The following is a 20,035-nucleotide window of genomic DNA, read 5'->3' on the forward strand; positions in this document are numbered from 1 at the left end:
ATGGATTCCATGGGTACTCCCTACAAATAAGACTTCAGACCCGTTTGGGGCACCTTATACGGCGTTTTTAAAAACGCATATAACCGTTTGGTTTGCACGTTTTTTTAAAATGTTGTCTGTTACGTTTGAGCTTTTTACACTAAACACAGGCCGCGGGTCTACCCCCGTGGTTGACCTGTGGGCCGCGTTTTAGGAAAAGCCGGTTATCCTGAAACGTACAGCTTATCATAAAACGCACAAGCTGCCCCAAACATACCTTTTATTTCATAGATAAGGGTTACACAATTTTACTGTTTCATACTGTGGTATCACACTCTTGATGCTATTGCACTCTCTATTCCCCTCTCTTTCCTTTTTGTGCTTGACACGTCATCGACAAATTCTCAACATCAAGCATGAATCTCGAGGGATAACACAGATCTCAAGATAATATTTTTAGCAAGAATTGTTCAAATCTTGATAAAAAATCATCGAGAGTTCTAATTTCAGCAAACTTATAGTCAAATTGACCGGCTCGATGAGACAGACGCAATGATATAAAAAATAGTTCAATTCGAGTCAAATAAAATCCATATCAAGTCATTAGACCACTATTGGAAGATTTACAGACACATTTGAAAGGTCAAAAAGATGTCGAATCTGACAAGTTCATAGTCGAATCGAGCATCTCGATAAGTCAAATCCAACGAGCAGAGCCTAAGATTGCTAAATTCTGACATCGTTAAGAATCTCAAATGACCATCAAATGTCATTTGATTGAAGGAAGCTCAATCTCGAATGACCATCAAATGTCATTTGATTGAAGGAAGCTCTTTGAACCGTCCAATCGAAATTATTCATATTCCCACATTAATTACACTCAGAACACTATAAATGAAACCCCACCCCTCACATGAAGAAGAGCTTGAGCCTTGAGAGAGAGCTTGAAGCTTTGAGATGGAGCTGAAGTCCAGCACCATCCCTGCCATAGTCGATCGCCGCCGGCAACAGTCAACCGGCGCCGACAACCGTCAACTGTCCCACCGACTATCGTCATCGACCTTTGTCAACCATCACCGATCTTTGTTGACGATTGTTGTCAGTCGATGTTGTAACTTAGAAAATCTAGTAACTCTTTCTTGACTGTGAGACAAAAAGTTTATGCAGTCATCAATCTATTGTGGATTTTTACAACTTAGTCAGATCCCATAGTTTTTTCCCTTTACGGGGTTTTTCACGCAAAAACTTATGGTGTCATCACTGGTTATTTTTCTTTCATCTGAGTGTGTTGGATTCTCCTGCAATGCTAAGGCGATAACCCATTGCTTTACAGCTGTGAATTTTCTAGCACGCATCAGTGCTCTATTTCTTAGGAGTGTCTCCCGCACACTTTTAGATTCACAACATAAATAGATTGATCCGAGAATTTATTTTACAATTTTAAATATAAGAATATTAAACAACACAACTTGAATAGCCTAAAAATCTAACCTTATTATTCATGAAACTTTAGAAATATTAAATATGAATATCATTATTATTAATAATAAAACTAAATTTTAATTTCGTTGGTATTATAATATCATAAAATTCAATAAAAAAATTTTAAAATGAGAATTATCTCCGAGCACGACTAAAACCAAAAAAGGATAAATTAATGAATAAATATGAAAAAAGAAAGGACATAATGCATAAAAAATTAGTCTTGGTGAACAAGTAATGTTAGCTTCCGTAATAATGGTGAAAATAATTAAAACTACCGCTTGCTTCCGTAATAATGGTGAAAATAATTAAAACTACCGTCTTGTTGCTTCTTCTGGCAAGAAATGGGAAAAAATAAATGATAATTTGATTTTGTATTTTCTTAATTAAAACACAACGTGTAATTGCATAGATGCAATATCATATTGATGTGTTTCACTAGTCATATTATGTATAATATAAATGTATTATAAGCGTTCTTAAAATATATTATATAGTAGGAATAATTTTAGTGCTCATCATCATTGGGCTTCATTTAATCTTGGTTAAGATGAAATAATGAATCAATCATTAATAAAACATCCACAAGTCGCACAAGTTTTATCACTCATATGTTTTATTTTCTATATAAAGCAAAAATTGTCCTTATATAACAAAACTTCAATTTTATGAGCATAAAAAATTGATTAAATATGTCAACTCGGTCTAAACTCAATTTAAAAAATTTAGATTAAAGTTGACTTAGAATTTTTTTTTTTGGATCGGGTTAGGATTATGAAACATTACCTCTTTAATTTTTCAAATTAGATTCGGGTTGACCCATCAAATTAAAACTAATCCGAAATTGAGTCAAAATCGTCCCATCAACTCGAAATTGACACAGCATTGACTCGATATTAACCTGAATTTGACTCATCAACTTAACATTGCTATTTTACTTAAATTAACTCATCTATTTCTCCTTTTTTTTTTTTAATTAAGAATTAAGGTCATCGTTGTCCTTCTTCTCCTAACAAATTGCCATCCCAATAAGCCTTACACAATGTGCTCTTTTTTCTGGACTCAACCTTTTTATTTTGGCAAGGTATGCATTAAAACCCGAGATCTTAGAATCCTTCACTTAATTTTCTGCCAATGTGTTGCATATCAGATCACATTTCAACTCTGACATTTACTCCTTGCCAAATATTTATCATCACTCTTATACTTCTTTGAATTCATGTATTACACTTGTAACGTACCCTAAAGTTAAATACTATTTCACCATAATCTTTTGAAATTAAATTTATTTACTTTATTTTATTTTAGAATTTTATACATCTTAATAATTTATTTGATTGTAACACTACACGAATTCAAAATCAAGGAATTATCTGGATTTTATCTAGACACTCCATTTTGGTGTTTTTTTTAATATATTTTAAATGCAAACAAAAAAAAATCATCTTACAAGTACAATAAATTTGATATTCTACCAACTCTTACAATAATGCTTACGTGAAAAGTCTTGATTTAATTTTCGGATAATATATGATTAACAATATGTCAAACAAAATTATGATGAAAATAAATAAAATCACCTGAATAATAATAATAATAATAATAATCATAATAATGCATCCCCATAAATATATTACGAGTTAAATAAGTAAATTTAAGTGACAACAAAAATTATATAATATATTGAAAATATGATTCATATTATGTAGGGTGAGAGTTGTGAAGCAGATGATCTTTCCATGTGAACTCGCATGCAGGACTCGGTCTTCCTCGCGGAAGGTTTTCGTTCTCCCCACAGCGACCATATTAACCTATCTCTACTCCCTCTCCCCCATAATTTACCGCTTCCACCACCGCCTCACCTTCTGTTTCCTTCTCCATCAAATACATAAAACTCTACGCGGCGCCCCCGATGGCTCTTGCTCCAGCCGCCAGCCGACGGCGATGGACCCTCGCCCTCGCAGCCGCCGGCCTCTCCGCCTACGGAGCCTACAGAATCTATCATCTACCTTCCGTCTCCGCCAAACGCCAGAAGCTCCTCAAGCTCTTCAAGCTCCCTTTCTCCGTCGCTGAGGCCGTCTCCTCTTCCGCCGACGCTGTAAGTCTCCTATCTTGCGATCTCCAAAACTTCCTACGCTCACGCTCCGATTCCGACGAAATCCCCACAAGCTTCAAGCAACTCGCTAAAATTGCGCGATCCGATGAGTTTTCAATTTCAATTTCTAGACTTTCCGATGCCCTAGCGGTCGGAATCATTCGAGGTCTTCGCTCTGCTTTCGATTCTCCGGTGACGGAAGCGCGGACAAGCTCAAGCTTCTCTGACAGGCTCCTTGACAAACTTTTCTCTGATAAAGGATCCGACTTTGCTTCGGTGGTGGCTGGAAGTTTTGCAAGGAACATCGTGATGGCCTTATATGGCAGAGGAGAAACAAGTAATTCTTGCGATGATGTGCCAGCTTGGGTCAATTTGATGTGCACCGACAAATGTAAGGAGCTGATTGTCAACAGCATCCAGCAGTTTGTGAAAACTGCTGTGTCTATTTATCTGGACAAGACAATGGATGTGAACACCTATGATCTTCTGTTCTCCGGCCTCACAAATCCCATCCACGAGGCTAAGGTGAAGGATATCTTGGTTTCTGTTTGCAATGGTGCGGTTGAAACCCTTGTAAAGACTTCTCATGTTGTGCTGAGCAGTTCAAATTCAAGTTCATCAATGAACAGCAGAAAAGATGCAAACCAAGTTTGTTTGCCTCAGAACTTGATGAGTTCTGATGATATAAAGAGTAATAATAGTAGTGGATGGGTTGAGTAGAGCATTCTTCTCCTTATTGTGTTTTTTATTGTTCTCAAGCATATATTTTTCCAGACAGTTTGTTTTGGATGTGACTGGTAGAGTCACATTTGAATCTGTAAGGTCTTTTGTTAAATTCTTCATGTGGAATCTTCAAGATGGCATGAAGAGGAGTGTGAATGTTGTTAATGAGAAAGTTGTAGAAAGGGGTATGGATGTGATGAGATACTTAAGCGCCAAGACTATGTTTGCTTTCAGCTTATGTATTGCACTTTGCATGGGCGTTGCTGCAGGACAGAGAGTTTTGTTGGCAGCTTAATTTGTAAGTGATAATGTTACTAAGAACTTGATAGGATTCTTTTTTGACATAATTCTTCTTACAAATGCTCACTTAATGAAATTTTATAAGCAAAGGTTTGGATGATGGCCATTGTTGTTTGTTTTCTCCTTTTATGTAATTTATGTGCTTACAAATTGTTGCAAATGAGTGCAAAAGTAGAAACGAACTTGTTAATTCAAACTACTGATGCTATTAATGAACTACTCAATAGGAAACTATGTAGAATAATGATAAATAGACTTCAGAGATTTTACTGTGTAGTCACTGACAAGTACTATGCTTTTGGACTATTTCATGTTCAGATGTGATACTTAATTGCCTCAACAACCCTGATGTTAAAGAAGACAAAATTTCCCTAATATTTGATATGATTTGTAAAAGAGTTTGACGAAAAAAAGTATTCAAATTTGGATGTAAAGTTAGCTACCAAACTAATAATCAGTGTCATAGGCCAATTAACACATGATATGTATCTCTTGGTGGATCAAGTGATTAGTGCTCCGGATTTCTTCACTGGTTGATGGTTTGAGGTGTTCAACATCCAGGTGAAAGAGATCAGTGATGAGTTTGCGGAAAGCGATGTGTGGCGAGGTAGTGATTGGAGGAGGTTGACAAGGTGGCAGGCTTTAGCGAAGGCTTAGTTGGGGATCTAGGAGTTAGCAGCAACAAATGCGGTGACCTAATCCAATTAGAGTTCTCAAGTGGTAACTGCAAAGCGCACTTCGTAGAGACTGATGATGATTGATGAACATGAGTGGGGACCGATGGAGGCTGCTATAATTTAGAAAAGTCTAACTTGTAGTTGGATTGCGATAAAATGAAGGAACTGTATGGTAGAAGGTAAAAATATTTTGAACTATATAATATTATATAGTTTTTGTTTTCTTGTTTTATTTATTTATTTATTTATTTTTATTTTTTAGTTTATCTATTGCTGGATGTTTTTGATAAAAGAAGAAGACAGAAAAAGTTGTTGTATCTTGCATTTATTCTTTGATCTCGTGAAAATATCTCTCTTATAGTTCATGATGTAGTAGAACATTTAAATCTGTTGTCTTCTTTTGTGGTGTGTTTTCTAGGAGAGCATTCATCTTCTTATTGTGTTTCTTATTGCTCTCAAGCATATATTTTTTTTCCTACAGAATTGGATCAGAGTAGGAGTTTTGTAGTTTTATGAAATACTGAAATAGTAGGAGCAATGGTGTTTGGATTATAGGAAGGTGAGGATCAATAGATTTGATGAAAAGGATTTCAGATGTTAGAAGATGTAGATGAAGAACTATCTATGCTACAGAAAGCTGCATCTACTTTTTAATAATCCAAATCTAGTACCATGGGCCAAGAATATTAGTATATATTGGATAGACAGGCATATGAGATTATATGCTGTCATCAACAAAGAATGTTGTCTTAAGTATATCGCTTAAGAAGCTCACAAGAAGTGTGATGAGAGCTCCATTAAATATGTACGAAAAGCCTTCAGCAGTAAAGAAATATATATAATTAGAGAATGTTTAATCTCAAGATTTCTTAAGACACTTTCACCACAATAAATGTCAATAAGTTAAATCAAATCACAAGTCGGTTGAATGTAATAGACATCAACTTTGATGATGCAATTGTGATCCGAGCTTTCTACCTTCTCTTCTTGAAAGCTAGGCTAGAATTGCAACGACAATCAATAGTTCATGTGAGTCCACAAGGCTAAAACTCAATGATGCTTGTGATGTAACATTCCATGAGAATTTCATAAGAGAATGAGATTAAGGTTTTTTTAATTCCTCTGAATCTTAAAAGCAGGGGAATATGCGTAAGAAGAGGTAATGATGGAGTCTTATCAAAGCATTAATTTCTTAATATATAGATATGAACCAATAATTCCTTTAAAAGTTTATTGTTTGATGACCAACACAAGGGAAACACTTTCACAGTAAATTGGAAAAGCCTCAAGTTGATTATAAAACAATCAATAGCTATTGAAAAACAATCTAAATCTACATTAAGTGTGCAAAATGTTGTTATCCATAGGCATTAGGGGACAAAAGATGTGGTAATACCTTTTAGTTCCGCAGGCATTAGGATATCAAAAGATGTAGGTATCCATAGGCATTAGGATATTAATTCCTTAGGCCTTAGGGGACAAAAGGATGTGTACGAGAAGCCTTCTGTAGTAAAGAAATATATATAATTAGAGAATGTTTAATCTCAAGATTTATTAAGGCACTTTCACCACAATAAATGTCAATAAGTTAAATCAAATCACAAGTCGGTTGAATGTAATAGACATCAACTTTGATGATACAATTGTGATCCGAGCTTTCTATCTTCTCTTCTTGAAAGCTAGGCTAGAATTGCAACGACAATCAATTGTTCATGTGGGTCCACAAAGCTAAAACTCCATGATTCTTGTGATGTAACATGGAGTTTCCATAGGATATCAAAAGATGTAGGTATCCATCGGCATTAGGATATTAATTCCTTAGGCCTTAGGGGACAAAAGGATGTGGTAACATCTTTAAATTCTCGAGGCATTAGGGGACAAAAAGATATAGGTATCCATAGGCATTAGGGTATTAATTCTTTAGTATATGGATATGAAGCAATAATTCCCTTAAAAGTTTATTTTTTGATGACCAAAACAAGGGAAACACCTTCATTGTGAATTGGAAAAGCCTCAAGTTGATTATAAAAAAATCAATAGCTAATAAAAAGCAATCCAGTTGATTATAAAACAATCAATAGCTAATGAAAAACAATCTAAATCTACTTAAAGTGTGCAAAATGTAAGTATCCATAGGCATGAGGGGACAAAAAGATTTGGTAATACCGTCATAAGATTCTTGAAGTTCAAATTCAAGCACAGGGAGTTCAAACAAAGTGATATGATTCTAAAGCAAATAAGAGTTTTTGGAAAGCATTCTAAAATTGGGGAAGTTCGTGGCTAATTAAGATGGATTCTATATTGTCGAAGAAAAGCTTGAAAGGGTGCCTACAAATGAAAAAGTAGCGGAGGAGTGCCTATCCCTGAGAACATGGAACTCTAATGATTTGAAATAATTTTATCCTTAAGGAGCTAATGTGTACATGGCATATTTGAGTTGATAAGGGTGTTCTATAGTTTTGCTGGTCAATGAACTAAATCCCAAGTATTGAAGAGAGATTGATTTCTTTTGTTATCAATATTCATGATTAAAACATTGATCTTATTTGTTATTTGATCAGTTCTTATTAATTAAAGATTCAGATCTCTTATATTAGGAACCATATTTTCATTTATATTAAATGTCATTATAAACTATTTTCTCTTAACATCCTGCAGGAGATGAACATCTATCAATAATCATTTTCTTCTAATTCACAACCACTTAACTAATGTTGATAACCAAATCATATACCCTATGGTATCAATAATCAAAACAATTTTGAGTTACTGCCAACAATTAAGGCATAATTGTCTTATCTCTATCATGAATTAAGATAGAAAAAGATTTTCATTGGTAACCCAAAATTATTTACTCCACTTTAAAAAAACTATGACAATTAATTAAACGGTTGACTATGAAATATATATTTGAAAAGTATAAATAAGTGCATAAAATAATATCAAACACAAATCTTAATGATTGAAGTAACATAAATAAAACATGTTTATACATTCAAATTTAAAATTTATAGATGAATGAATTACAAATAACTTACATTTCAACTAACAAAGCATGTAAGTTCACGTCCACATGGATGGTTCGAAAGCTAAGCTTATGCAAGTGGAGATTATGATATTTATAAAGAAAATATAGAAATATGTGATATCATTCATAAAAGAACAAAATAAATAGCATACACAAATAATTTTTAATGAACTTACCATGATTATCAAGGGAAGCCATCAAGCTTACTTATTGGAAGATCCACCAAGCTATTCCCAATATCTAAGAAAGAGACTCGTACTTTTTCGTTATGGTATCATTTGCAAATATTTTATGTGTTTAAATAAGCATTGTAAAACTTGTAACATTAATGGAAAAATTAAAGGGGACTTGCCATATCAAGATTGTTGTTCATCATGGATATTATGACTCCTATATTTAAAGTCTATTACTTTCAAGCTCTTGATTTTATCTCTCGACCTCAACAATTTGTAACTCTCATACTTAATGATGGGGATTAAGTGTAACTTACATCTTCAAGGTTTATAACTATTAACTTTTTACTTTATTGTTCCGTTTCTCCAATATTGTAAATTTCATCTTCACGATGTAGATTAATTTTAGCTCTTATTTTTAAATTTTATATTGCTCAAACTATTAAATTATAACTCCTATTCTCTTGATGGAGATTGAGTGCAACTCCATGCTCCAGTTTTGTAATTTTTATGCTATTGATTAATAACTTATTTAATGATTTTATGGTCTTTTGCAATCATCATGTATGAATTAAAAAATATAATTTTTACATAAACATTTATCTGAAGGTGAAAAATCATTCTTATGCCATGTGTTGAATTCGAGATTGTCCTGTCAAGCACACTCAAGGAATAGAGTATGGGAGAGTGAGAGAGTGAGTGAGAGAGATAGGAAAAGAGACTAGATTAGTTCAAATAATCAATTAGCCTTTTGCTATAGAAATGATTTCTTATTTATAGACTTATGAGTGTGAAGTGTACAATTACCTGCGTACACCTGTTTGAAGTAAGGACTTCACAAGGCATTTTGATCATAAATAAATACATGAACAAAATAATGAAAGAATAAAATAAAATAAGAAAGATCTCTAATTTGGCGGTCTCATCCTCTTGTCATCTGAGGCTGGTTCTTCAATCGGTCAAATTATAGGTTTTCAATCGGTTGAACTATAGGCTTTAGGTCGACCGAACTATGAGCTTTTGGCCAGTTGAACTGAGGGTTTTCGGTCAATCATGTTGCGGTTCTTCAGTTGTCCAAGGGGTAGGTGTTCGATTGGCCAAGCTACGGACCTTCAGTCTTTTGGCTCTCCTAATCCGATTAACAGTTAAAGTTCCCTTTGGACGAGACTCCTATTGTCAGGATGAAGCTAGAATCTCAGGCAGAGGGCACTTTACCGTAGTCCGACAAATAGCTCAAACCATTCAGCATGAAAGTTGTTAGGGAGGTTTGTGTTGGTGTCGCATTAGATATTGGTGGTCTTTAAGGTTCTTTCCGAGATGTTTGCGGTGTTATCTTGAGGAGCTTGACGATTCTCCTTTCTTAGGGGATATTTTCTTGGTCTTTGTCCCGAGGTGTTGTTGTTCAACAGGTTTGTACATTTTCTTAGAAAGGGTTAATACTGATGTGATCTTTAGATCCTCTTTGACCACTCTTGTCTTTAGGATCATAAGATTCCTCTGAGATTCATGCTGACACATTATGGGAGTACATATTTAGTTCTTAGGATTCTCTTGCTTTTTTAAAGTCGTACTGCAATAAGAACAAGATAATTAAAAAAAGAAAAAGAAAAAACTGATTTGTTTTTGTCAAAATCAGTGCTTTAGTAACAAAATTCCCTTAAATTTGGCATTTGTTGCCTTTTTTAAATAGGGCACATAGGATGTCTTAATCATTCACGTTTCCTGTGAGTGTGTTGGTTCGGTCGGCGGGAGCAATGACGGACAGCAAGAAGTCTCCACTGGATGCCCGTGTCGAGGATGTGTTGAGAGAAGCCTTTGGGGAGAGTTGATCTGGGAGTGTGAATAAGCCTGCGAAGGCTAGGAGGCTGGAGGAAAAGACCCAACCCAAGGGGGGTAAGGCGAAAGAACCAGCTCTCTTCCAAGAAAAGACATATGGTGGATATTGATCAGGTTTGTTCCTCTGACTCGCTGACTCTTCAGCTGAAGGGAGGCAAGGATGTCCTGCCCGCGGACGTGCTGACTGCGCCCCTGGTAATGGTTCGCGATTCTCCAGCTAAGCAGCTCCCACTCCCGCGGCTGCCTTGGGATGAGGTTGTTGGAGTCCCTCAGGGCAGGTTCTTGCTCCTCAACTGGGTCCCCTGGGTAGGACTACGTCGGCACTGGCTCCAGAGCTGGACTCTGGGAGAGAGTGGATTGGTGTCGCGTTCAACCCTAGTGAGAGTTTCCCTTCAATTTGATGGTCTGAATTGGACCGATACTTGGATATATGAAAACGGTCTATTTTGATTAACTTCTTTTAGTATGTTGATTCTGCTACAATCTCATAGATGAAAGATTCTTGGGCATTGTCTCGCCAATGACAGGTGCCGTTCAAGCTTCTGTCCTTGAGGCGACTATAGGAACCCCACTCCACGTGCAAGGTGGAGTGACCATGGTTCCTCCGACTGTTCCCTAAGAAGCACCTATGGCAAGGTCCGGTGGTTCGCCACTAGAAGCGATGATGAAGAGCTAGAGGTGAAGCTGGCGACCTTAAGTGTGGAGCACTCGGCGAAACTGGCAGCTCTTGAGGGCGGAGATGACCGACCTTAGGGAGACCTCTTCCTTCCTCCTAGTCCAGGCTCAAATTGGCATCATGGATAGGTTTAGGTTCAGTGGCCGACTGCTGTATCAGAAATTAGTTCAACGGGCACTCATCTTGCCAAAGGCGGCTAATGAGCCGCTTTTAAAATATTTTCTATTTGAATGAAATAAAGTTTTTTTATTAGTGAAGTAAGTTTAAATTGTACACCTTTTTTCTTAGAACTTGTGTTGATTTGATGGGTTTTGGTATGAGACTCCATTTTGGGCGGAGCTTGAAATCTCGTTGGCACCCTATTTAAAGGGTTTTCAAGAAAATTTCAGCGCATTTGATCCTTTCAGCACCCTTTGGTTAATATTCCCTTCTTACTTCTCTGTGGCTATGGGATGGCTCTTAGGAGACGGTAGACAGGTATTCACCGAAGCGCTTTGGTTTGTTTGTGGCCATGGAGGTTTCGACTGTTGGGTCGCTTGATGCCGCAACGATCCACGATGCTTACGTTTTTTACGAGAAAAATATAAGAGCGGTCGGTCACGATGTTCGAGCAACTGACTTGTATGACAATGAATCTTCTAGAAGAACCAATTCCTTTTAAAATTGTGGCGGCCCTTATGCACAAAACTGTCATCGGTACTGAATCATTACGGGTGATCCCGACCCAACTAAAATCCAACTCCAACGCGACCATCATGACCTATGTGTTCTATTGTTGACGGATGAAAATTTCGTGGTCGCAGGAGTTATTTTCTTACATGTTTTCCTTCCGGGTGGAGCCCGATAGCTATGTGGTTTTTGGAGTCTTACATCAAAATTACTTCAGTCTTAACCTCTCTTCAAAAAAATTGGTTTACCTAGTCTTTATGTTTCCCTTGAAATGGGCATAAATCTATTTCAAATTGCTCATGAGGCATACATGCTGTAATCTTTGATTTTATTTTAGTAGAGATTATTGTTGCATCTTTCTTTTCAATCAGTTTCATAAACCTCCATTTTTAATTGGTGTTCAGCTATTTTATATTCACCATTTCAGTTTGTCCATCCTCAATTACCCCAAAATTGATTCAAAATGATTCATTATGAGTTTAATAAACCTAGATTAATATAATAAGAATAGCAGAGATACAAATAAAGATCAAAATTTATCCTATTGAAGTATGTTGAGTAGGGTTGAGAAAATAGGTGATGGAGGTCTTTTAATTTCAAAATCCTTGCCATTATTTGCAGGTCAGAAACATTTTTAGGTGCTCCAACTTAGGATACTTATATATATCTACATTATGGCTTGTCAACCTTTTTCACTTGGGCATCATCTCAGATATAGCCCCGCCTTCCCCTTCATTAATTTCCATCTGTTGTGGCTTTTCAGTAATTAATAAAAGTTGTGCAAGGGATATTCGAAATGAAAGCTTTCTCAATATTAAAAGCTCAAGAGAAGTCTTATTTAACAAAAGAGTTTAAGGGAAATTCAGTACACATTTAAATATGTATCTGTTATAGCCAACTGCATTGATAGTAAGTGGTAAATTGCAGACAAAGTTGTATTTAGACTTATAATACACATTTAAATATAGATCTGCTATAGCTAACTGCATTGATAATAATTGGTAAATTGCAGACAAAGTTGTATTTAGACTTAGAATTGAAATAAAGAACAAAGCTGTATTGCCAGATCAAAAAACTCTATGAAATTCTTTTCATGCTGCTGTCCTCATTTAAAAGCCAACTAAACTAATTTTTAATTCTGAGCTCAATGGCCCTACTTCCTCTTCCACTCCTAGTCCTTCTACCAGACTTAAGACTACATGCTCAAATTTTTTAGTGTTTTTCGCCTGACACACACTGAGAATATTAAAGGAATTATATGCTTGAAATGTTATAGAAATGTTGATACAAAAAAATAAATGTAAAGCCTACATTTTATTACATTTTATTTTTGGAAGAAATTGAGTCTTGGGATTAGTGAATTTGTTAAGGCTATTTGCTAAACATGCATCAAATGATTGTAGATATGCTACTTGTAATGATAAAATGTGTATGTTGATTAGTAACAGTGACAATCCTATAAAAGAGTTATCTCCACGCATGCAGTCAGGAGGGCTAGTCTTAAACATGTGCCTCATCCTAATCATTTTTATGTCAGTTGAGCTAACCATTCCTCACTGCTTGTGACTGCTAGCTGTGATATGATATAATGCCGCACACAGTCATTTTCATATTTTCTTGGGCAGACCGTGATTTTATGATATGGATGCCATATACTTTGGTCATGATAGAATATATGTAATTTTCAAACAAAACGAAGACCATTTGATTATTTTCAATGAAACCATGGGAGAACATTATGTGCCTGTTCCATCTATATCTAAGTCTAAAATTAGACCTACGCTAGCCAGAAGTAAACTTGCAGAATTACAATTGATTATGATGGGCTCATCATCCACGCTTGATCCATATCCTTCCCCAACTCCCTGCAACATGGCTTCCGCAAAGTCCATCAGTCGGTGAGAAATTCAAATACTTGCCCTATGTTGCAACTAGGTTTCTCAATTTTGCATGTCCAAGTCCGTCACATTTTCACCTGTTTAGCTAATAGATTTATATCAGCTTTTCTTTTGTTGGTTTCTTTTTTATTGACTCATTTCACATTTGTTTCTAAGTATAAAGCCACTCATCCACCTAAACATTATCATCTCGGCAACACTTAACTTAATTTTATGCTTCTCTTTTAAAGGCCAACTTATAGCTCCACTCAAGAACGCGAAAAAGCCATGGAGCTACACCAAACCAAAAAATTTTACTATGAAGAAAAGAAGAATGCATAGACGACACCACACATAGTTCCTCTCTATTCTCATGGAACTTACAATAATTTTGGGATGCTTCTCTCTTGATCGCAAGAGAGAAATCGCTGAAATCTACTCTCAAACTTGTAAATCTCGCTCCACGTAACTTCGCACTTGTTACGCTCGCTGTCAAGTTAGTTTCGTGAGTATCTGAATTTGTATGGAAACTAGGGTGTAAATCCTTAACTGGAGAGAAATCACTCCTGGTATTGGAGCACCACTACCAGTAGCTGCCTTTCCACACGCTCGGGTCGCTCTGGTTGAAATCACGATACGGACGCCTCCACCCCTCTCGGGCACTGGAATGTCGACTGTTCTGTTTTTGGACATAAAAACAAGCAACTCGAGGTGCAGTTGCGTCTTGAATGGGCACCGGACTTCCCATTGCTCGATGCACTGGGCGCCTGGGCTCCCCTACTGCCACCGGGGCTCCACTTATGGGTGTAGGGCGTCTGGTCCCATGGACTAGGATCCTGGGGCACTGCCATTGGGGCATTGGATTGTTGTGCTGGGCTCTGGAAGTCTGGGTAGGCAAACAGGCTTCATATTCTAACAGAAAGTAACATGAGTATCAAGCAAGAGAAAGAAATAACTTTTAAACTACTTTTCTCCATTATAGATTGACATACATACCATTCGAGTCTCATTTATTTACATATCTAACACCTAAATTTTAACTTTTAAATACATACACCTTACCCATGCTTGAAAGGGTGTATTTCACTTTTAAAAGTTAAAATGGTGTTTTTTTTTTTTTTTTTTTTTTTTGGACTGGGTGGTATAAATGTAAAATAGAAATCTAAAAGTAAAATTAGATGATAATGTAAATACATATGAATTGAGGGGTATGCTATGTATGTAAATTCCCCCTTTTTTTATTGAAAGCTGTCCTCTTTGTAAGACATGTAACAAAATAGAGTTCATTATGTGAATGTTATTCTCATGCCGTACCATGATAACGACGCAAAACAAGTCACTCACAATAATGCTTTAGGGTGCGTTTGAGGCAGCTTGTGCTTAACCAAATAAGCAGTCTATCCTAAAATGCGGCTCGGGGTTCGATTTGTGGCATGCGTTTAGTGTAAAAACTCAACCGTGTTTTCGAATAAGCTGCCGAAACGTGTTTCTCAAATTATGAGACTGCATTTTGGAAACGCCGCCCGCACTTATAAGCTGTCCCAAACAGACACATAAACTTAGCAGCCACTATTCCCCCAAATTTCATCTCGGCTGTTCTTCATCAACTAACCACAGACCATAAACCATTGTATTAGAAAATCAGCTTTACTATTCATCAAACCTACATGCGAAGACTGGAATAAATAAATTATGTTTGCTGTAGCACAAGCTGGAGTCTCTCAGCTCCTTACTGAAGCTTCTCCATCAACACAGAAGAATTTGCAACGATGCAAGGGATTCATCCAAATGTTTCATGGAAACCGTTACACGGGTTTAATTACTTTTCACTCTGCTTTGAATCCGATATTTTGCTTCTTAATAATATGTTGCATGTCTGAGGGCATTGCATTGGTTTACCCATGAAAAATTCTCTCTAATTTCTCTCATATAATAAAAAGATCATATTACCCCCAGTCTCTTTTGAAGAAATAAATTAAAATAATAAAAGAATTCAATAAAATATTCAAATTGCTCTTTAACTCACCAATATTGGTTGTCTTAATTAATTAGTACTGATGTAAATAAAAGGGTGAGCAATCATATACAGACCACCTGAAACTTGTTATCAACCATCCATTTTCATCCACTTTTCATTTCCCACTCAAATATTAAATTTCTTGAAAAAATACCAACCGATATTTTTCATTTTATCAAATATTCAATAGTTTGATTGTGGCTCGCTTTTTTTTCATTTTTTATCAAATATTCAATAGTTTGATTGTGGCTCGCATAAACACATTGATTTGCTAGTCTCAAAAAAATTCATATTGGTGATCAATTTGTATATACCATTCTTTAAGGTGGTCTGTATGTAATTATCCAAGGAAAAAAAAAAAACTTTATAATTGCTAAATAATTAATAGTTGAGCTGCTGTTATTCTTTGTAAAAAGGAGGCATCATAATGAGTAAGTCTGATATAAATAAGTAGTTAAGTAAATTTTTAGTCCATTATTATTACCTTTCCCCTGCAATTCTGCCCAACACAAGCAAGTGCGCGCGTGAAAGGGAGGATGTGACGTCTCATTCTTTGATCTCAAATCTCGACAAATACTATTGTGTCAAGACTTTATATTCATATTATATTTTATCATACGCTATATTTGCTTAAAAAAAAATTATGATCGATCTCAAATCTCGACAATTACTTTATATTCATATTATATTTGATCATACGCTATATTTGCTTAAAAAAAAATTATGATTGTGATTTAATCACTTTATTTTCAATAAGTTTATTGGCGTTCACTTGCATTTAACAAGTCATTTACTCGACTCTTTTGATTCAATTAAAAAATGATTCAGCACTCGACAGTTTCGATTAAAATTCTCCAACAAACAGCTTTATGTGCTAATTAAGCGGAAATTAGGTGGTGCCTAATTAATTAGAATCATATATCACTTCAATCTTTTTCTGAAAAACCCAAAAAAAAAAAAAAAAAGATCCGACGGGACAAACTCTGAATGGACGGTAGTGGCTGTAAAAAAAAGTTGGGATTATTGGTTTCTGATGGGACTCCGCTTACCATTTCTGAATTCCTTTGTGGAAATTAGGAAAACAATCTCACTCATGTTTTCCTCTTTAGTCCCATCAATTTGTTCTACTTCAACCTCACCACTTTTCTTCAGCAATTTTTAGACTCTAATGATTTATTTTCTTCTCAGAAGTCTGTGAGTTAGATCTGACAGAGTGATGCGCATATCAGATTAGTAAATTTAAATTGGATGTTAGTTGGGGAAACTTATTTTTAAAAATTTTATGCTGATTTTGAAGATCTTAATCAGTTAAATAAATTGCCCAACCATTATGCTACTTTAAATTTATCTTCGTCTTTGTCCGATGCTAATTAATTAACAGAAAAATAAAAATCTTACATTCATACCACAATTCTTATCTACTCACATATCTAATACCCAAAGTTTGATATTTGCCCTCATAACAACTTGATGTAATAAACCTATGCAAGAAAATGTGATTTTTACAAAAAAAAGTAATTGGGATAATTCTGAGCGTTAACAGATTTGAGTGATCTGCATGCAAATATGAATCTTTAGGTATTATATATGTAAATACATATAGAAGAATTGTATGCTATGTCTGTAAATAAACAAAATCTCATGCATGCATCCAAACATGGAGATTTATTAGCTATAGAAACACTAGCAAAAGATATAAAGCCATCTTTTCATGCACAGAAAGCCTCCAAAGTATATAGGACCAGATCCAATGTATCAGTCTACAAAAATGCCAACTGTATATAATTAATACTAATTCAATAGTCAGCCCTTCACTAATTAAAACATAAATTACATTTCTGAAAACCAATGAACATGCCATTAAACCACAAGATTTTTAGATTTGTAACCATCTAAAACTGAAAAACAAAAAAAAAAGAAATGAAACTTATCCATGCTTCTCTTGCGTGTAGATGTAGTCAGTGTGAGCGATAAGTGTCCTTCTCATCAAGCACTCCTCTTCACAAACTTTGTCAAGAACAAGACTTGCCTATGATCAATAAATCCAAAACCCCTCTCAAATAAAGTAAAAAATTATTAAGCAAATTAAATATTAGGTATAAAAGAAACCCTGGAGTTAGATAGAAATGCAAACAAAATAGCTTACCTCTTGCAGTTGGCTTTCCAGAGTGTGCTCAGGCAGTGGACGGGTCATCGGTTGAGCACTGGAGATAAAGAGGAGAAATCCGACCAAAATTAACTTATTATAAGTGGACATGTTCTTTTTTGATTTGGAGAGCAACGCTTCCTCTCCCCTCGTTCATTTAAATAGCCGCCCCATCACATCTATTGCTGCTCTCCATAAATCACTTATTCTTTACTGAAACAAATATATATATTATTTCCTTATTAAAACTCAGCTAAAACATCAAATCAAGTTTCAAAGCAGATAGAGCAAGTTTTATCAAATAATAACTGTCATTTAATTTTTAACTGTAACCATAATTATTGATACTAATTACGAGGAGTTTTAATTAATGTTCACATTTAATCGACAATAAAGATCTTCAACCGGCTTCATTGACTTCAATTAAATGTCATTTGAATTCATAGTTTGAAGCAAAACGAGGTTGAGATATAAGAACTGTAAAGTCCCGAAAGGCTTATTTATTGGTCTTTTAAAGTCAAACTGACCAGTTTTTTGAGGAAGTTGCAAACTCTGTTAATGATCTTAAAAGCGATTTATGTGATTGTATTGTATTGTTATAAAATTTTTTAACAACAACTATTGGAACTGTAAAACCAAATAGGGGTGAATATTTTGTCAATATGTGATAGATATTGTGTCATTAAATTAATCTGATCCTATGGCAATGTAATCCTATTTTGTTGAACTGAACTCATATTTGTAGATCACACTCAAGAAATAAAATGTATGAAGTAGAGAGGGAGAGAGTTTTAAGAGTACTAAAATAAGTGTTGTGTTTTTATATTTCTTTAAAAATGTCTTTACATTTTAGTGCTACTGTATTTATAGCAAGTTAGAGCTTGATGCATGCTAAAAACTTTGCAGTGGCAAGGTAATGAAATATCATCTTAGCGTTGCACGAGAATTAAACACACGCAGATAAAAGAAGAGAAGCAAGCATGAGAAGACACTTCAACTTTTTACGTGGAAAAACCTAGAAAGGAGGAAAAACCCCGGGGTCTAGCCAAACTGAAATAAACCACTATGAATGATGAGTACATATGTTTATGCTTTTCTTAAATTAGAAAAGATGGAATTACAAAGTTGTATAACTATAAGCTGACAGCAGTTCTTTGTGACAGTATATTGCAAGGGTCATTATTGATTGTTGTGGAGGTAGTAGTCCGTTGTGAGTGTTGTAAATGGTTGCTCTAGTAGCTTTGATTGGCTAGTAAAACCGTAGTAAGCAATTGTGGGAACTGTGGACCACATAGGCTATAGTAGCGAGTATGATTGACGTCCGTAGGCCACGGGGGACGGAGTCAGGAACTACACGAGCTATGAACCACGTAGATCGTATGGGTGAGTATGAAATGACGATCGTAGGCCGCGGGAGCTGGATTCGGTAGCTACAAGAGCCGTGAACCACGTAGGACATTGGGGCGAATATGAATGACGTCCCACGTGGCTAGAGTCGAGAGTTGTAGGAGCTAATGACTACGTAGGTCATGGTTGGCACATAGACCATAGTGATGAGCTCTTATCCCACAGATAGGAAATGCTTACAAGATTTTCCAAATTATAACATTGACTGACAGTGTCCGGTTCGTGGTGTTGACGACGATCGACATTGGTTGACGACGGTTGGCAGTGGTCGACGACGGTCGGTGGTGGTCAACGATAATCGACGTCGGTTGGCGGGCCTTAAGCTCTCTCTTTAGGCTTCAGCCTTCTCTCATTTGAGAGGTAGGGGTCTATTTATAGTATTTTGAGTGCAATTAATGCAGTAATATGAGTCATTTTGATCGGACGGTTCAGAGAGTTTCTTTCAATCATACGGTGTTTAATGCACATTTGAGTGTCTTAATGATGTCAGAATTGAGAGATGTTGGACTCGTTGGATTTGTCTTATCGAGATGTTCGATTTGAGTATATGCTTGCTGGTGTCGGCATCTATTTGACTTTCCAAATTTGTCCGGAAATATTTCAAGAGTGCTTTAATGACTTGATTTGGGCTTGATTTTACTCAGATCGGGCTAGTTTTTATATCATTTGGCCTGTCTCATCAAGCTGGTCAGTTTGACTATAAATTTGTTGAAATTGGAGCTCTGGATGACTTTTAATTGAAGTTTGAAAGTTTCTTACCCAAGATATTGTCTCGAGATTCATGTCATGAGATTTATGTCAAATGATGAAAATTTGTTGATTGAGTATCAATTGTCCCCCTATTTTTGGCCGAGATCAATTTCATGATCCAAAAATATCAAGATTCAAAACACTCCTTCTTTATTTATTTATTATTATTATTTTGCATATATATATATATATATATATAT

At 35.6% G+C, this 20,035-nt stretch overlaps 1 protein-coding gene across 1 annotated transcript; it reads left to right on the top strand.

Annotated features, from left to right (window-relative positions):
• The first annotated feature begins 3,175 nt into the window (after positions 1 to 3,175).
• Positions 3,176 to 14,511, top strand: LOC110026371 (protein PHLOEM PROTEIN 2-LIKE A10-like). Its single transcript, XM_020727283.1, is given in 3 exon segments — positions 3,176 to 4,296; positions 4,331 to 4,577; positions 13,767 to 14,511. Coding segments are annotated over 2 exon segments (1,167 nt in total). The 5' UTR covers positions 3,176 to 3,373; the 3' UTR covers positions 4,575 to 4,577; positions 13,767 to 14,511.
• Positions 14,512 to 20,035: the final 5,524 nt, after the last annotated feature.

Source organism: Phalaenopsis equestris, unplaced genomic scaffold, assembly GCF_001263595.1.
Source record: "Phalaenopsis equestris unplaced genomic scaffold, ASM126359v1 Scaffold000369, whole genome shotgun sequence".
Lineage (NCBI taxonomy): Eukaryota > Viridiplantae > Streptophyta > Magnoliopsida > Asparagales > Orchidaceae > Phalaenopsis > Phalaenopsis equestris.